General features: G+C 42.3%; 1 protein-coding gene across 2 annotated transcripts in view; it reads left to right on the top strand.

Moving 5' to 3' along the window:
* Positions 1 to 17,949, top strand: part of arap2 (ArfGAP with RhoGAP domain, ankyrin repeat and PH domain 2) — a 94,969-nt gene that overhangs the window by 2,231 nt on the left and 74,789 nt on the right. For both annotated transcript variants that reach the window (XM_026327284.1, XM_026327276.1), the window contains 7 exons: positions 574 to 1,440; positions 1,796 to 1,878; positions 4,347 to 4,423; positions 4,738 to 4,793; positions 5,967 to 6,320; positions 7,116 to 7,185; positions 14,498 to 14,618. In XM_026327284.1, the coding sequence (XP_026183069.1) occupies positions 638 to 1,440; positions 1,796 to 1,878; positions 4,347 to 4,423; positions 4,738 to 4,793; positions 5,967 to 6,320; positions 7,116 to 7,185; positions 14,498 to 14,618 (1,564 nt within the window). In that variant the 5' untranslated portion in view covers positions 574 to 637. The remainder of the gene's footprint in view (positions 1 to 573; positions 1,441 to 1,795; positions 1,879 to 4,346; positions 4,424 to 4,737; positions 4,794 to 5,966; positions 6,321 to 7,115; positions 7,186 to 14,497; positions 14,619 to 17,949) is intronic.

Genomic DNA, 17,949 nt, shown 5'->3' with positions numbered 1-17,949 from the left:
AAAGGAATAAACATTGGGGAAATTGGCTTGTTTGCTTTCGTGGAGTGGACTCCATTAAAACCACAACTGGTTGTGGTTTTTCTAATTACTTATTTGAACCGATTAAAAACACAAGATATAAAATATCATTAGTAAGCAATGCTAAGATAAAAAAAATTTATCTCCAGGCTGTAGCTTCATGTTTACTGTTCAGATATGAGATTAGCATCAATCTTCTCCCCTAAATGAATACACGTCTTTCTCAGAATGTCGATGTGTTCCCTTGATTAGGTCGTGTTTTCACAGATACAGTCTATTCATGCTCTCAGTTTGTATTTAAAAAAGAAATTTAGCCCTTAAATTTCCACCCTCTAAAACAAGATTGATATCATTAGACCCTAACCGATATTTAAAATCATTCCTGTTAGAGTTAATGGATGTTTCAAAGGTTAATAATCCTGTCTATGGTACAAGAGTGGAGTCATGAGCTTCTGCCTAAACTTTAAGATTAAATTGTGTTTGACAGTAGGCTGCCTAAAACCTCTTAAGTTTATCTTCCTTCAATCACAACTTCGTCTTTTTTTGTATCCGTAGTTCAAAGCTGGACTACTATCTTCTAAAGGTCTTCTCCATGTGGCAGCTGTGGCATTAGAGCACCATGTCAGAGCCACCAGAGCCTAGCCAGGAGATCGTGGAGTGGCTGTCCACCATCCGCCTGTCCCAGTATGCCACACACTTCCAGCAGGGGGGATACCGGAGTCTGGAAGACTGCAAACACCTCACAAATGAGCGGCTCCTGGAACTCAGTGTGCTTCCAACAGGCCATCGAAGGCGCATCCTCTGCAGTTTGGAAGCACTTGGAGAACAGTCACAGAGCGATTATGAGGATGAAGAAGAAGAGGGAGGGGTAGAGAGTGGGAGGTGCCGGAGAAAGCCCATGCTTCACCCACGTCATATTTTCCTAAAGAGGGGGACAACGTCTCAGAACCAGCAGCCAATAGAGAGGAGGGAGTATAATTTTGAGGGTTGTCAAAGTTTGACCCAGGGAGCAAGGCTGGAAACGGAAAGTGAGGACACCCTGAAGAGCAGACCCGTCCGCCCACCTCAACCAGCCCCACGTAATCTCCAGAACATCCGAACAACCGTATCTGAACACGCCCTCATCCCTCCTTCTGTGTCCAGCAGCAGTAGTGAGTCTCTCTCTCTCTCTGAAATACCTTCAGACTGGGACATTTCCTCAGAGGAACACTCACTGTCCAGCACTGACACTGCTGAAGTTCCCCACCCAGCAGTGACCGAAGACCATGGGAGTTTTCATGGTGAAATGGTAGAAAACTGTATATATGAAACACATCCCAGTTTTGAGGCTCCTGCAGGTCCACGGCTCACTCGATCGTATCGGCTGAGGCACCGGCCTGTTCCTGAAATACCAAATCAGACCATACCACTCCTTCAGGACAGGTAGATATTTATTCACTCCTTTGCTTTTTAGCTTGATGATAAATAAAATGAAGCTAGTGTGAAAAGAGCAACTTAAAAAGTTCTTGGGTAAAAGAATTCCATGATGCTATTTCATAAATGGATATGAAAACAAGACTTTCTTGTTTTGCATTCAGATCTATGCTGATGGAGAACTTGAGGACTGTAATTTAATATTCACTTCTCTATTCCACATGCACTAATATTACACATGGTTGAAGTGTGAAACTAACTCTCAGAAATTTTTCCTGAAGGCCTTTACATCTAGATGGTGTTACCTATTTTTCCCACCTGTTGCACCGGCGGTTCTAATCTATTGATTTCCGTCCCTCCACAGAAACACACCACCAGCGCAAACAACCAGCCCTCAACACCTAACTGGCTCCGAAGGTCCCACCGGTGCAAACGGCATACAGAAAGGTACACGCAGTCTTTCAGTTGCGTCCGCTTCATCTCTGCCATGAATATTTCATTCAGCAGTAGAGTCAGCAGTGCTGTTGTTTGCCCGTATGAAAGAAAGGAGAGGAGATGAGGGTAGTGGGTGGGTGTGGTGGGGGTGTTCGGCGGGGTGTTGTGGGAAACAGCGTCGCCCGCGTTTCAAGCACTCATCTCACGGGGAATATGCTCTCTCACATCTTGTCCCTCAGCGAGACCCTACTGTGTATTCCTGTCGCCCGGCACTCCAGAGTTTTTTAGAAGTTGTTTAACTTTGCTAACAACACACAGGCTTGTAGTACAACAAGTACAAATATGTTTTGAATTTTGCCTCTTCCCTAGCTGTACTCACTGGGCTTAGTCGACCCTCATGTTTCATTTGACGAGATACTACGTGAGCTGCTTCCCGTGCTGAGGTAGATGTGCTCTCCTAGGGGTGTGTGGTACTTCTCTGTGATGACAGATGCATGAAGGTGTGGTGAAAGTGTCAGTCTTTTTGGGACCACGTCTGACCACATTGTGATGATATTTCTTGGAACATATCAACAGATTTTTGTCCGTTTTTGCACTCGTTCTCCCCTCATGCTCCTTTTACAGCTCTCCCTTCCCTCCTTGTTCCATGTACCTTTACTGCAGTAGTCTCTCGGTACGCCTTGTTTTGCCAAGTTTTTCTCTGTGTGGAACAAGGCAGGGAGTGAGACTAGAGAGAAAGGCGAGACAGTGAAGTGGGTTGGGAGGAAGGAAGTGGAGATGGATGCAAAACAGGCTGAGAGACAGTGGAAGAGAGGGAGCCAAGGAAGTCCCAGAGCAGGGAAACAGGGAGCTCGAGTAGGAAGCTAAATCTCCACACATGGTCTGGCAAGGCGTTATTTGAGATATCATTTTACTAGAGCATATTTGAAGAGTTTATTCCGAGATGTAATTCAAAACTTAAAAACATGTGCAGCTGAGTCTCCCAGAATGATTGTTGTATTCAATCAAAACGTGCTACTTGAGGCTGACAGAATTTTAATTAACACCCTCACACCTCCTCTTATAAATAAGCATTTTGCACAAGAAAAGTCTCATTGAGAAAACACTTGTCTGTGTTGCTTCTTCAGGAGCTCTGTATCAACACAGCAGTCTGGGCAGAATATTAGAGTTTACTTTGAAACCAAGCAGGTTAAATTTAAGCTTGCAGCTTTCTGAGTGCAAATTGAAACCATTTAGGTTTTAATGTTTACAGTGGGCCAGTTCGAACACATCACCTTTTGAACTCAGATTTTGTGATTTGTGCATTTTTCATCACAAATCAAATATCACAGCATGATACAGAGAAGTGATTATAACAAACTGACCTGTAAATCCCTAAATTAAAAGCAGGTGGCTTTCATTCAGAACAAAATCAATGTGCTCCCTAACGCCAAGCTGTATGGCTGCATCTACTTCACTTCCTAGATTGCAGCTGGAGAGAGAGCCTGGTCAGGCACAGATAAACACACAGTGTGGGCGACACAGAGACAAAAGCAGAAGATGCAGCCAGTGAGGGAAGAATATAGAGAATCAGACAGGAATTGACTGCAGTAGTGTCTGGTGGCCCGTGGAAAAAAGTCTCAAGTGGCCTGAGGGTTTGCTGATAGATGGTGACTGATGGTTGCCATCTGCCCACGGAGCTTGGCCATAGAGAGAGCTTATGTGTTGGAGTGGATTCTTTCAGCAAGTAAACTGACCCCTTCAAAAAGCTTTCCATGTCTAGTACATGCCCTTTCCCCTCTGTAATGTGTTGTTTGAAAATGTGTGTCTGTAAAGTTTTAAAAAGCAGTACATTCACATCTACAAGGATGTGAATGTGAGACTCTGCTTATTTGACTGTCAGTCTTTTGATGTCTGTGTTTGCCTCCAGGCATCTCTATGTGTCTCATGGTGTTTCGATCTTTGTACGCCACTGTCTGTTCCTCCACCAGTGTCTATGTGGGTGTCTAGCCCCATGGCGCTGTCTTCTGGCCTTCACAATCCTCAGGAGAGGGTGGTGTCATTTTTCACAGTGACAGGCAGCGGCCCACGCCGGGTGGCCCCAGGTCTCCGGACTAATAGTGTCTGGTATGAGTCTCTCTGCTCTTCTTCTTCATCTTAGCTTCCACCAACCACTGACCACGGTCCCTGCAGGAGCTGAGACACAGAAATGGCATTAGCAGAGACTGCCTTTTTGATACAGACTGAAAAGGATCATACTCCCAGTTGAGTGAAGAAGAGGCCGAGGCAGAGAGATAGTCGTGTTAAAACAAAATCTAATTGCTTGCATGGATCAAGATTTGTGACATTAATTCAGAGCAATGAGTTATTTAATCACAGGACACTGTAACATCTGGAACAATCCTATTAAGTTACTTGCTTTCATGCACCATGTTTAGGCCTTCACGCTGTTTCACTGTCATAACCAAACAACTATTGTGTTGTCGCTATGTCCTTTTTAGGTTCACTCCCAAGAACCTTGCCACCTATTGCTCCCTATGGAGAAACATTCCTGTACAACAACCCTGAAAGCGCTCTGGTAAGACTGCATATGTATAGTACATAGTGACTAGCAGCTAACCAAAGAGGAAGTGACATTTCTCAGATCTTCAACACTATGTGGTTATTCAGCCACAGTCCACACACCAAACTTCCTTCTGAGTGTTAATGTTGTCACCATGGGTACATTGCAGAGAACAGAATTGCTTGTTCAAGTTTTTCCCCTGAAGTTAATGGAAAATGTCACCAAGCCACTAAAGTTAACATAGCTTAGTGTAGTAACACGATAAGTGTCTGACAGAAAGATGGACACTTTTTTCATCTGATGCTAATCTCTTCTTGTGCTCTATACAGGACCAAGGTGCTAAAGAAGGGTTACAGAGTGCTTTAAAGGACAAGAGGAAACAAAGGTACAATATGCTGATGCTGTACTGCATGCCCATGCCCTGAATTTAACCCTGAACCCCTGACTACTGAAAACATTTTTAGCTGCATGTTAAAGTCTTGCACGTAGAAGTAATATTTTTCCCATTTTAACTCCAGCCTCTTGATAATTACATCTGCTTACGTGCGGCTTTGCAAATTGTGATGTCTTGAAATCATATGCAAGTAATGTGCTCACTTCTTAAAGTTTGCAACACAAAATAGAAACAAATCTTGATCTGCATTTGAAATCATAAGTGAATAAGTGAAGTAGTTCAGATCTGAGGGAAGTAAATTACAATGCCTGCCTTAGAAGCGTGATAGTGGGGCTTGTTAAAAGACTGGTTTGACATTTTTAGAAACACCCTTATTCACTTTGATGCCAAGAGTTTGGTGCAAAGATCGATACCACGCTCGTGTTTGGATATTAGTTATGGAACGAGCCAGGAGGTCGTTAACCTAGCTTAGCATAAAGACTGGAAGGAGGGTACAACAGCTGATACTTCAAAACTACACCTGCCAGCATCGCTACAGCACTAATTAACATGTTGTATGTAATTGTGTATAATCCACACACAAAACAAAAATCTAAAAATGACAAGCTGTGGTTTTAAGGGGAGTTACAATATGTGCTGTAACAATTTCTTCTTGAATAGCTCCTTCAGTTCTGTTGTCTGTGCTAAACCAGACTAATTGCTTCCTGTTGCACACACACAACAGTGGTATTGATCTGTTTGTCTAACTCTGAGCTGGAAATGAAGAACTGTGTTTTCCACAATGTGGAACTGTTTCTTTAAGGTAGGTGTTCTGTGTGTTGCATATGTTTTACATAAATGTACAGTCAATCTGAAACAACCCCTTTTGGCTGTGCACTGTAAAAGTGGTATCATGGAGAGGAGTCTTCAGTCCCCAGGCCTTACAGTACGATTTACTGTGTTCACATGCATAAGTTTTAAAATGTTAAATTTCTTTTGCTGCTTGTCCTTAGAAAATGAAATCCACTGCAGAAATACATTTAAAATTGATACAGTTTAAAGGGTAACTTAACATAAGCTGAAAATCTTTCATTTGTATGCATCCAGTAGGTTAATGTCATTGTTTTGTAGATATATATATATAATCCAGTCAGCTAACATAAAATGTCATCTGTGCTTATACAGAAGTAATACACCTAAACAGAAGGAGCCAAAAGAAAAAGATTCTCCACCAGGTCTGACTATCCCAGACCCCTACAAAGATGAGTACTCAACAGTGGACGAGTGTGCCAGCATTGTTGCTCGAACCCTGCTGGACCAAAGTTTTGCAGTGACCCCTGACGCTGTTGCTGTTGGACCAGCTGCCTCTGGCCCTAACAATGGATCCATGGTCATGGTGGAGTGTGACCTATACTCGGAGCCTGCAGAAGCACTAAGCAGCAATGCAATGGCTGATATTTCTCCATATGCTTGCTTCTATGGAGCTCCCAAAAACCAGGTGCTCAGAGTAGGCTGGCTGGACAAACTGTCGCCTCAAGGGTAGGTTAAGCTACTTTTCAAGCTGATAAATGTGTTCAGCGATCCAATTTAGGTTTTCACACATTACACATTTTTCTTCACCTGATGAAGTTATTCAAGAACTTGCTGGAAATCTCATAAATATTCCATAGACAGTTATTTCCTGTTGTCACTCAGTTTCCACTCAGTTTCCCTGAGGTGGCTAAGAGGCAGGTCTAGGAAGTTCGTCTGCAAACACACCCTTCTGTTTCTCTGCAGACCCTTTTTATTTCCCACTCTCTCCCTCCTCTGCTGCCCCATGTGGCTTTGATTATTTAAAGCTGATAAATGGTGTTAGATACAGGAGAGTGAAGGAAATCTGTCCATAATATATTGGTCTATTGAAAAGACAAGAAAAGGAGATGGGAGACAACCTTGGAGTGTTGAGATGCACATTACATCAGCCTTCACTTAGTCTGACTTTTTCTGGTGCTATATGTGTCACAGTTGCACAAAGCTGGAGCCATCAATCATTTACTTCCATCTTATATTCTCCTTCACCTGATTTGCATAGTTTTGGCAAACTGCCATTGAACTGTTGAATATTCAAACTGAAAGTAGCCATTTGTTTTGATTATGATAATTGACAGCTGTTGATACAACTCTTGACATTAATGAATCAGTGGCACTCTTGATGAAATATGAGCACCTTTTCAGAGTGGATTCAGTCACTGCCTTACTGTGTTGGATATATATATATATTTTTACAGTCTTGGTTGACTGAGCCAGATGGGTTGAATTTGGGTTTACACCTCACCTTTTCACCTTTCTTTGCAGAAATTGTGTGTTTCAAAGGAGGTGGGTGAGATTTGATGGCGAGAGTCTGGCCTACTACAACAGCGACAAGGTAGGTCCAAGAAAAACACATGCACTTGTATGTGCTGATGGTTGTAAACGTCCAATAACCTTAGGCATGCACACACGTCTGCACACATCCCCTCACTCCCTTGTGTTTCCTGCTGACACACTCGCAGCTTCCTCGTGCACACGGAAGTCAATTTCACTCCTCTATTACAGAAATCTTTACCATGTGCAGCTGAGCCACGTATCTAAGTGTTTCCCTCTCCTCCTCCTCCTCCTCCTCCTCATCATCATCATTACCTTGGCAGGCTAAAGAATGGGGGCAAGGACAGAGTGATATTACACCATGCATGACGGGCCAGCACTCTCTGTGTCCACCCAGCCATGCACTAAAGTACATTGATGTTGGCACCTGACCAGCTCTCAGAGAAAGAAAAAAAGAAAGAAAGAAAGGAAGTAGAGTGAAAGGAGGATGGAGATGGAATAGTTTCCTGTCTTTTTGCCTCCCTCAGCATTTCTCACTCCCCGTACCTCTCTTCATTCCCCTCATCTGACAGTTGAGTTTGAAATGTGGCTCAGGACTGCCTGCCCCATCATCAGAGGAAGGGATGAGAGGGCTGGGGAGGAGTGTGAGTATATAGGTAGAAAAAGCACAAAGTGGAGATGCAAGCAAGACGTTGGCAACATCCACCTGTTTTGTCTGTTTATGTCCCAAACGTTTTGGATTTCAGCAACATAAGCTGGTTTTGGCTACACTTTTAAACAGATATTTGTTTTTTCATTTCATTGAGTTATTCAAATTAAATGATTGTTTGAAATTTTACTTTAAAAAAAAAAAATCATCATTACTGCGCCACCTGTCTGCTTTCTGTTTAGATCCTGGACTGTTAAATGACCGTACATACCTCTGCATTAAAACCACAGTATACTTATATAATATGTTATTATTCATTGGCTTTGTATTCCATTGGCTTTCTGGAAAGGAAGAAAAAATGCAATCAAAACTCTGAAATTGTTCAGAATGGTCAGCAGACCTGTACATGATTTGTATTTGAGTAAAACTAGCAAATACCTTCGTATTGTCCTTTCAAAATGAGTTTAAATGCATGTATCATGTGCTTTACAACTGAGTCTCCAGCAGCCGTTACCTGACATGATGTACTTTACCTTCATGTTCTCAGTAATGGCCGGTGGACATGGGTGTTTGTGTGTGTGTGTGTGTGTGTGTGTGTGTGTGTGTGTGTGTGTGTTTGTGTTTGTGTTTGAGAGCAATGACCTCAACGCCCCCCCCCTAGGGCCAGCTCATTTTCACTGCAGCAGCATTGCACAACATCGCAATCAATGATGTGGGACCTGTCTAATGCCTGGTCGTTAATCACTTACTAATTATAGCCCTCCATGCTCCTTTGCACCCTCTGTCTCTCTCGCTTTCCTCTCGTTTTCTCCTTCCATTGCATTTGTTGCTTTATTTACCAAGACACGCTCCGCTGCTGGCAGTGTGGGAACCGGCTGGAATGCCAGCAAGTCAGCACTTTATGCTCCGTGCCGCTGTCGGTGTACAAATTTCTGTTTTTGGAAAGAAAATTTGCCTTTGTGTGTGAGTGTTTGTGTAGGAGACAGGGAACCAAGATATTCGTTTATACTTTCTAAAGTCATCCTGCCAATGTGACTCTCCCCTCTGAGAAAGCAGAGGGCTTCATCATATTATGGGTGAGTGGAGAGGTCGAGTACAATCTCTGTCATCCCAGCTTTGTGCCACCAGCTGAGGCCTTGTAACACTGCGTGTGCCACCCAATGCCACCTCTACAAGGTGAGCACAGGGGAGGAGGAATGAGGATTGCAAGGATGTCTCTTAGGTCTGCTTTATGTACGAAACTGATGTATGAGGCTTGCTTTCGCTCACAGTCGGAGACATGAATGTGTGCTTGTTACTACCAAAATTGCTCTATTGCTTATACTACATAAGCTTTTTGTTTTGGATGGGCTCAGAATCTACACAACTGATCTCAGAGGTGTTGATTGCAAGACTATTCCACTGGAGAGATGTGCAACCGGAGCAAATTAGTCCGATATTCAACAAAAACAAGCAAGCGTTCTGTGTGTGTGTGTGTGTGTGTGTGTGTGTGTGTGTGTGTGTCTGTGTGTGTCTGTGTGTGTCTGTGTGTGTCTGTGTGTGTGTGTGTGTGTGTGTGTGTGTGTGTGTGTGTGTGTGTGAGAGAAACCTGATTGCACTCATGTTGTGGGGACCAGATGCTGGTTCCCGGCAGTTGAGTCATTGCCTTTTAGGGTTTTGACTTGGTTAGTATGAAGTGATGGTTAGATAAGCTGTGGTTATTGTTATGGTTATGGTTATTGGTAGGTTATATCTCCAAGAAATGTATGGTCCCCACGAGAAACAAAAATAAATGTATTTGTGTGAGTGTGTATGAGAGTGAGAATGCACTGTCACCTCCACCCCCACACTACAGTATTTTTGTTCCACTAGCCACTAAATCCTACACAAAAAAGTGCTAGATGACAATGCAACAATTTGCATATTTAGATATCTCTTTAGATATATCAGCATTAAAAACTGAAATAAAGTCCAGCTAAACCTAACAGACTCTAAAAAGCTTTAGCATTAACTATCATGCGTTACGTTTTACTCAGACTGTTAACTCATCTGTGCATCTAAGTCTTTCATCAAAACTACAAATCTACAGCCGTGGCCTAGTAATGATTTGCTTTGTCACATTTGAGCTAAATGTTAACGTTACCATGCTAACATGCTAATGTTAGTTTAGCATGTTAGCATGGTCATGTTTAATGACAGAAGAGGTTGATGTGAATATTAGTTTGTTGATATTTTGCCATAAAGCAAAGAAATTAACACAATAAAGTGAGGAAAAAAGACGTGCACCTTCTTCTTTTTTTTGCTTCTGTAAAACATTTTGAAGTCTGTTGTAGCATATATGACAGTGTGTAGAATCTGTCTTAAGACTTGAGTTTTTTTCTCTCTCACATTTTCTCTCACAAAAGCTACATATCCTGCAGATGACATTAGAATGACCTTGTCGATTATGTCATTCATTTTTTTTCTAGCTGTACCAAAACCAAAAATGCCTACACACTGAAATGTTCCCATGCTTGTTCTCCTTCTCAATTTTTTTTTTTTTTGTTTGAAATCTTCTGGGATCAGTCAGCCCCAGACAGAACTAATCGCACTTAATCACCGTCACAGTTTGAAGGTCTTGGGCCATGGTGATGTCATCATCAGGGTAGCTGAGGTGGCGTGGGAGAGTAGTGAGATCCTCAGTCTCACTTCTCCCTCTCTGCAGCGTTGTATCCGATCCGTCTCATCAATCACCCCTTTCGCCGGATTTCGTCAACACCGGGATTGACTTGGGAGAACGCTCTGGGCCTGAGATGTAGTCTTCAGGGTCCTGATGTGGTGTCGTGTGTGTCTTTCTGTGTGTGTTTGCAAAAACAGTTGAAAGCCTGGCTTCAGGGTAGTGACGGGAGGAAGAGAGGAGGATGGCTGCGAGGGATGAAGGGATGATAGGATGGGGGAGGGGGAGACGAGACTAGATTGGAGGCCAAAGGGGAGATGAAGTTTTAGGATCTGGGATCAGTCTTTGAGTGTGTCAGTTTGCCTGATTGTCTGTGTGTGATGCTGTAAAGCTCTCTCTCGCCAAGCCTGAAAGCTCCTCTGCTCAGTCCCTCCTGTGTCTTCCTGGGATGACTGGGGTCTGACTGTAAGAGCCCACATATTGTTTTTAATTTTCTTCTATTTGTGCTTTCTTTCACCAGCACTGTGCCCACACTATGTAATATTTTCAGTCAAAATGTGTCGTATAAGAATTTATCATATATTTTGTCATGGTTTGATACATTTGTGGATGCTCATGTTCATACACATAATAGACCCGCCCCTCTTAAAGCTACACTAATAATTATTAGTATTATAAATGAAAGTGGGTGCTTGTAGTTATGATCTCTCAGAGAAATGTTAGCTGGCTCTGCAATTCTCCTCAGATCTACTGAGTTTTTTTTTTTTTTTTATAGCTTCCATCAGCTCTTTGTGTTTGTTGTCTGACACGCAACTTTGCAGTGCTGATGCACTCTCACAGCTCTCACGCTGCCTGTCCAACACCAGATGGCAAACTGACATAGTTAGCGATTAACTGGTGAACACAGTGGAACCTTCAGCACCTAAAAAGCCAGACATTGTATTTTCCTCACGAGTGAGTGTGCGAGAAAAACAGAGCTCAAAGGAAGCTTTGTCATGTGGACGTAAGCATGACTTTAAATAACTGTTGTTGCTCTTGTTCTGATGGATGTGTAACTAAGCAACCCCGCTAACATATAGATCTTTATAAAGTGAAAATATTTCAGTATTGTGGTGCAAGCCTCAATTACTGACCTTGTTAAATCCTAGAACAACAAAAACAAAATGATCCTGTGATAGGCAGGCCATGCCATATGGCTTTGATATTCATTTATTAGACCAGGGAAATGCAACTAATTCGACTTGCCCTTAAGCCCATGACACTTAGATTTTGACAAGACTTGAGACTTGACTTGGGCCTGCCCTTAAAAGCAACATCTTCAAAATCCTGGAAGCATCCCATCAGTGAAGTACTGATCAAGGCTGCATTTGCTCAGACTGTGTAGTTTTCTGCTACAGCCAGTTGGTGTCCTCATGTCTCCATTTAAAAGCCGATGCTTTGGAGATGCCAGTATCTTAACTCCATGATGGTAGTAAAACTCTCTCCACCCTCTTTATCCTTCTCTCTGCTTTCTCCACATGGTGCCTCCATTATTGTAGGCTTAAGTGCAATTGCTCTGCTTTAATTGTTTCCTGAAGTTTCCCAGGTTGTTTTTAAAAAGAAATCCACGCAGGGTAGGCAATTCCACAAAAGGGGGAACGGCCTGGTAAAATGACAAGGGTTGACGAATATTGGGAGGGTGAAATGAGAGTTTGTGATATGGGAACGGCGAGAATGAGAGGACATGGGAGAGAGGGAGTTGAGTGGAAGTGAAGGGAAGGAGGTCAGAGTGATGGGAAATGAGTGTGGAGATCTTTGGCAGGGGGAGGTGAGTCAGGTGTGTCTGTTATTGGAGAACGAGAGATAGTTAGGCCTCATTGCTTCCTTGGCAGTCCATCCCCTAGAGATTAGTCTATAAATATTATGTGTGTGTGTGTTTGTGTGTGTGTGTGTGTGTGTGTGTGTGTGGTTGCGGTGCATGGTGTTGTCTGCATCTACCGTCTTTAAGGCTGACCTCTTTTTTTCTTTGCATCATCTCTCTGCTGACTCTGCTGTCAGAGTATTTACAGATGCACAACTTGCAATTAAACAACTCTCTCCTTCATGACCCTAAAACTAGAATTACAGCAATTAATTACCGTTAACCCATACTGGGGTGTAATTATCAGCACGCATTCACCAAGCTAATTTGTCCACATGCACACATACTTGGTGTCTCCTTTCTTCACCTTCTTGTAACTTCTGACTAAATTTAGAGAGAGAGGGGATATTGGTGTGAAACTCCCTGGGAGAGAAATGCTACCCGTCAGTAATTAGATTGAGCCACTTCTTGCCATTGTTAACATCTTGCTTTTAATATGAGAAAGACCCCTCCCTGACCCTCTTAGGCATCTTCATTTCTACATGATGTCTCTCTTTCCCTCAAGACTCCTTATTTTTCCCTTCCTCGCCTGCATCTCTTTCTCTTCTTGATTTTCACTGTTTGTATCTTTTTTTCCATTGTCTCCCTTCACACTTTTTCATTTTTCTTTCTCTCAGTCCTCTCCTTGGCCTTTCACACAAACCTAATTTCTCTTTTTTTCATGTCACGCTCTCTCCATTCATTCATCTCTCCCCTCCACCCCCTCTCTTCCTAACTCACTGTGCAGGCTGCTATATTTTTGGCTGTATGGTCTCTAGAAATAGGATTTTTGTGGATGCCAAGGTCACTGGCTTAATAAAGAATTGCAAGAGGAAAGTCAGAAGTTCACTTCCTTTTTCTTCCTCCATTCATCCTTGCTTTACTTCCGTCACACCCTGTGTCTTTGCAGCATATGATGGCAGCACTGCAGTACAGCGAGCCTACAGTACTGTTCATGACAATCACCATCAGCCATTATAATGTGCACAGGACTGAAAAGAATCAAAATTCAGGTCGAGCCAGTCAAAGAGCGACAGAGAGAAAAGAGACACATGCCTGTTTTTTTTTTTTTTTTTTTTTTTTACACTTTGCAATGATAATGATATTATCAACATGAATAATGCAATGTCTGCAATGACCCCTTTCTCTCCCTTTTTTATAACCCAGTGATTTTAATGCTGCTATAGAAGCGTAATGTACTGTCCCCCCAGTTCATGCTGCCGCAAGAACATTACAATCTAAAATGTTCTTGGCTTTTTCCAACTATTTTAAGGGCATTTTTCTTATACTTGCTTCATCATAGTTTGAATACTGATTTGATGGTGGCACTATTTTGTCCTGGCTTCTTTAGAAATGATCATTTTAGGGTTTGATTCCTTTTTTCTGCCCCTTCTGTCTCTTTTTCACATTGACAATGACCCAGTACTTTAATTGCCATTGTCAAGGGAGATAGTAAAGGGGGTCACGAAGCCTCCAGTGCAACATCCTCCTTATTTGGATGCCTCCTCTAGAGCTGCTGGGGAAAAACATGGGGGTAATGAAACAATGCACACACAACCAAATCCCACTTTACCCAACAAGCACTTCCTGTGCTTTGCACAAATCCCCAGTACAGCTTGAATGCCTCTTTTTAAATATTTGAGAAGTTTGTTTAGAGCTTGTAGATTTGTTTTATGATGTGGCTTCACACCCAAATGACAGCACTCTGTGTGTTATTCTTGTGTTTGGGCTTCCTTATTTCAATATAAGTTTATTTTTAGGACCATTTCTGCACAACCATTTGAAATTATGCATGTTCTGAGTCTGTAATTTGAGTTTTTATGATAATGTCTGTGATCACACCACTGGAAGCAAGTGCTGGTTGGTAAATACTGCAGTATGCAGCCCATATGAACAGATGCACTCTGTGCTTCCTGTTTATGTCCCTGCAGCAGCTTCTTGATTCAAATGATTCTTGTCCAGGAGCTCTGTGCCATTTTGCAAAGTTACTGCTTGAAAGGGAAGAGGGAAGCCATTCCTACAAATAAATCTTATTGATGGGTTATGGCTCTAGTTTGATGAGAACGTCTGTCAGCGGTGTCAAGTTGAATGTGATTTTAGCCAGTATTGATGCAAACAATGTGCTGAAAAACAGTAATGGTGGGTCTACAGAGGCAGATAAGCAACAATAATAATATTGTGTGTGAATCTGTCTGTGTTTGTCTCTTTAGGATATGTACTCCAAAGGTATGATCCTGGCCAGTGCTATCAGACAAGTGCGAGGACTGGGTGACAACAAGTTTGAGGTGGTCACCTCCCTTCGGACCTTCATATTTCGGACCGAAAGAGACGGTACGTGAAGCGCATCCTTCAATTTATTTGTCCTGCATTTTGGAGACATTTTGGAGATTTCTGCGTGCCAGCCTGTTTCTGTCAGTCTGACCGTCTGATTCCCGCTCTAGCCTTGTTTTTCTCTTTCATTCTCCTTTTTCCTCCTGTCTGTGTCGTTTCCCTCTCCCTCCTCCTCCTCCTCTGTTTCTCTCGTTCATCACTCTCATTCTTGCCTCACTCTCTCTAAATGGCCTATGTGCTAATCTTCTGCTTCACCTCTTTCCCTCTTTTTGACTCTTTTCAAGTTGTTTACCAGTTGTTGTTAGGTGCATTTCTTTTTATTTTTCAACAAGGCAGCAGTAGCTGTCTTTATGCCAGGTTAAGCTAAAAATGTCCTTCCCCAAACACTGCACTTAACATTGAGACATAAGATTGATAGTGGTAGACTTAACACACTTTTGGATATGCAATAATAGGCATAAAATGTTATTTTTTCAAATAATTTTTTTTACATATTTTTTTAGCAAATGCTATCTGACCATTCTGCTATGTGATTGGCTGTGTACTTGGAGCTCGGGGGAGTTCTTGGTCGCAGTAATGATTTAATGTCGCTCCCTAAACCTCTGGTATAAACTCAGTTTTAAAGGTTAGAATAAATGAACAAAATCTCAAATCTCTCTGGAACTGTCCTTTAATAGTCTCATTCCTCCCTCCTCTCTTCATCCGTCTGTCAGACAAAACAGAATAAGAGTTGTCTTCGCTTATCGTCTGGTGGTTTAGTGCTCAGTGCTCAGATTGAACTGGCTAAAGGCCTGAGTTAAGATAATTATTCTGTGAGCCAGCTGTCAAATGGTTATTGAAGCGAGGTTGTGAGCAGAAAAATATGAGATGAACCCCAGTTGCAGACGTCTGAACAGAACATGGTTGAATTATTCTTCAACACGGCTCTTGACAGTGAAATGCACTGGCTGGTCGTGTGAAGAAGCTCAAGTGTTAATGCTATGAAAAGCACCCAGGTTTTACTTTGTTGGATTATTCCCTTTGTGGTCATTCATAAAGTCTTTCATGGTCATTTATTGGTTTAAAGAAACATCCAGTGATTTGACGTTCCCAGCAATGTATGCCATGTTATTTATTTGTTAGAAAGAATGAAATAATAAATTCTTTTTTAGGCTTTCTTCTGTTTTACTCCAATCTTTTATGTTTGCAATGTTTCTTATATTTAAAATGTATTAATTTACTTTATTGAATTGTTTGCACATGCACAGATTCTCCTTTTATTGTGTTGATATCAGTTTTATGTGTGTTTACCCCTTCTTCATCGACACTACTGTAATGCCTTTGAGCAAGGCCCTTAACCCCAGCTGCTCCAGTGGGGCTGTTCAACAGGTCAAACTCTTCTTGTATCGGGCAGCTTCCAGTGTGAATGTGATCACAGCGTTCCTGCAAAAGAGAGGTGACCTTTAAGTGAACCTGCCATGAATAATTAACGGATGAAAACAAACGAAAATCAACAAGTTCAGCTCAGCAGCAGCATATCAATCAGAAACTAATATATTTCTGTAAAAAGGGGTGTGTCATCATCACCACAGTTTTTCAGGAAGCAAATCTAAAAACAAAACATTATTTTCCAGTGTTATTTTCACAGTGTTGTTTTTACTTTAGCTTGCACGGCTTCCAAAGCTGCAGCACTGCCCCAGAGCTAGGAGGAAAAGCCATTTTCCCTCGCAGCACGAGAGGTCAGTACAGGGTTAATGAATGTTACAGAGCAGTGATAAAACATGTGGTGAAAGCCCTACAGTCCTTCAGCACAGAACAATCTCCGCGGTTTTGGTTTGATAGTTAATTAGTGTCCATTAGTGTCAGTTTTGTGTGGTGAGTTGTGTTATTAATTTTACTGGGAGAGACTAGATTCACACATACAAAGTTTTTATCTTTTGATCTTTTATAGAAAACAGCTAACATTTATTTTGTTACTGTGCAGAGTGATATGAAAACAGTGCCCGTGCTGTATTTTTATTTGACTGTAAGTCCTAAATGAAAAGGCACCGTGGCAAAAATGTTCGCAAAGGAAATTTGAATTCACAGGCCCATTAAGGTTATTTTTTACTTACTTTTATTTTCAGTACATTTGTTTTACAAGTGAGTATTGAGTGTTTTATCAACCTTTTTTCATCAGACAGTCATTTTAAATAGCAGTGGACAGAAATAGTCACATACATACTGATTTTAACCACATCTTTCTTCATACACATAATGATCTGTTATGTTACCGCTCAGGACCTACTGGATATTATGTGATGAATAAATAATATTCATTTATGTATTATCCATTGAATGTTCTTCTCATACAATTTTGCATCACCTTCATTTCATTAAAAAAACCAATATAGCAAAAACAACTTGCCCTTCAAACTTTTTTCATTTATTTTCACCACACTGAGCAGTGAGGATCAGCGAGACTCCCTCCTCTCACTGTTGATTCATCATACGGCATCATCATATTGATGACTGCCAGCTTTTTTTTGTCCATTTATGAACCGCGGGTCCTCTGCCATGTCATTTATCACGCTGCCTCCTGGCTGATCGTCATATGTCACCCTCAGCCGTCCTGACAAGCGCCGCGAGGAGAGGGGGCTTTCTGACTCGGAGGTGGCCTCTGGTCGGCTGGGATCAGCAGGAAAGCCTCTCATAGAGGTGGCTGCCGTCAGAGGACGAAGGTGGGAAGGGAATGAGGGGAGGAGGTGAAAACTTGGCCTCATCACCTCATACATCTTTAAACAGGCCCACTCGCCTTGTGGAGGAGAGTCATCAATCTTTGGGGGAAACACATGAGAAAGAGACATGAGGTGAGAGAAAGAAAAGGAGTAGGTTAGTGAAGTGAAGTTGTGGAGCTGCTGGGCTGATGCAGTAGGCATGAGGGCGGAGGGAATGATGGAGTGATGGTCAGAGGAGTGTGGAAGGGTGTTACAGGCACCCAGGAAGGGTAGAAGAAGAGGGGGTAGGATCAACAAAGGAAGGCAAGAATTAAATGAAGGAATAAAAGGAATGGATGGAGAAAGAGTGGTAGGCACACAATCTCAGTGTGAAAAAGCAACAGAGAGGTAAAGGCAGACGGTAGGGAGAGATGAAAAGGGCAGCGTGAAGATGGAGAGAGGGAAGAGGAGGAGGGAGAAGTGAGTGAATAATTGAAGGCCACCGGAGAGAGTGCGCACACAGCTGTCGGTTGATTCTCCACTTGGTCCGCAGGTGGCCTCTTCCCTCAGGTACTGTCAGCTTGAAAGAGGAGAGATGGAAGGAGGAAGGAAGGCAGAGAGGAGGGAGAAAAGAAGACAGAAAGACAGAGGGAGGG

Source organism: Mastacembelus armatus, chromosome 18 (assembly GCF_900324485.2).
Source record: "Mastacembelus armatus chromosome 18, fMasArm1.2, whole genome shotgun sequence".
Classification (NCBI taxonomy): Eukaryota; Metazoa; Chordata; class Actinopteri; order Synbranchiformes; family Mastacembelidae; genus Mastacembelus; species Mastacembelus armatus.
The sequence above is the reverse complement of the archived record's forward strand: the minus strand, read 5'-3'. Positions and strand labels throughout refer to the sequence as shown.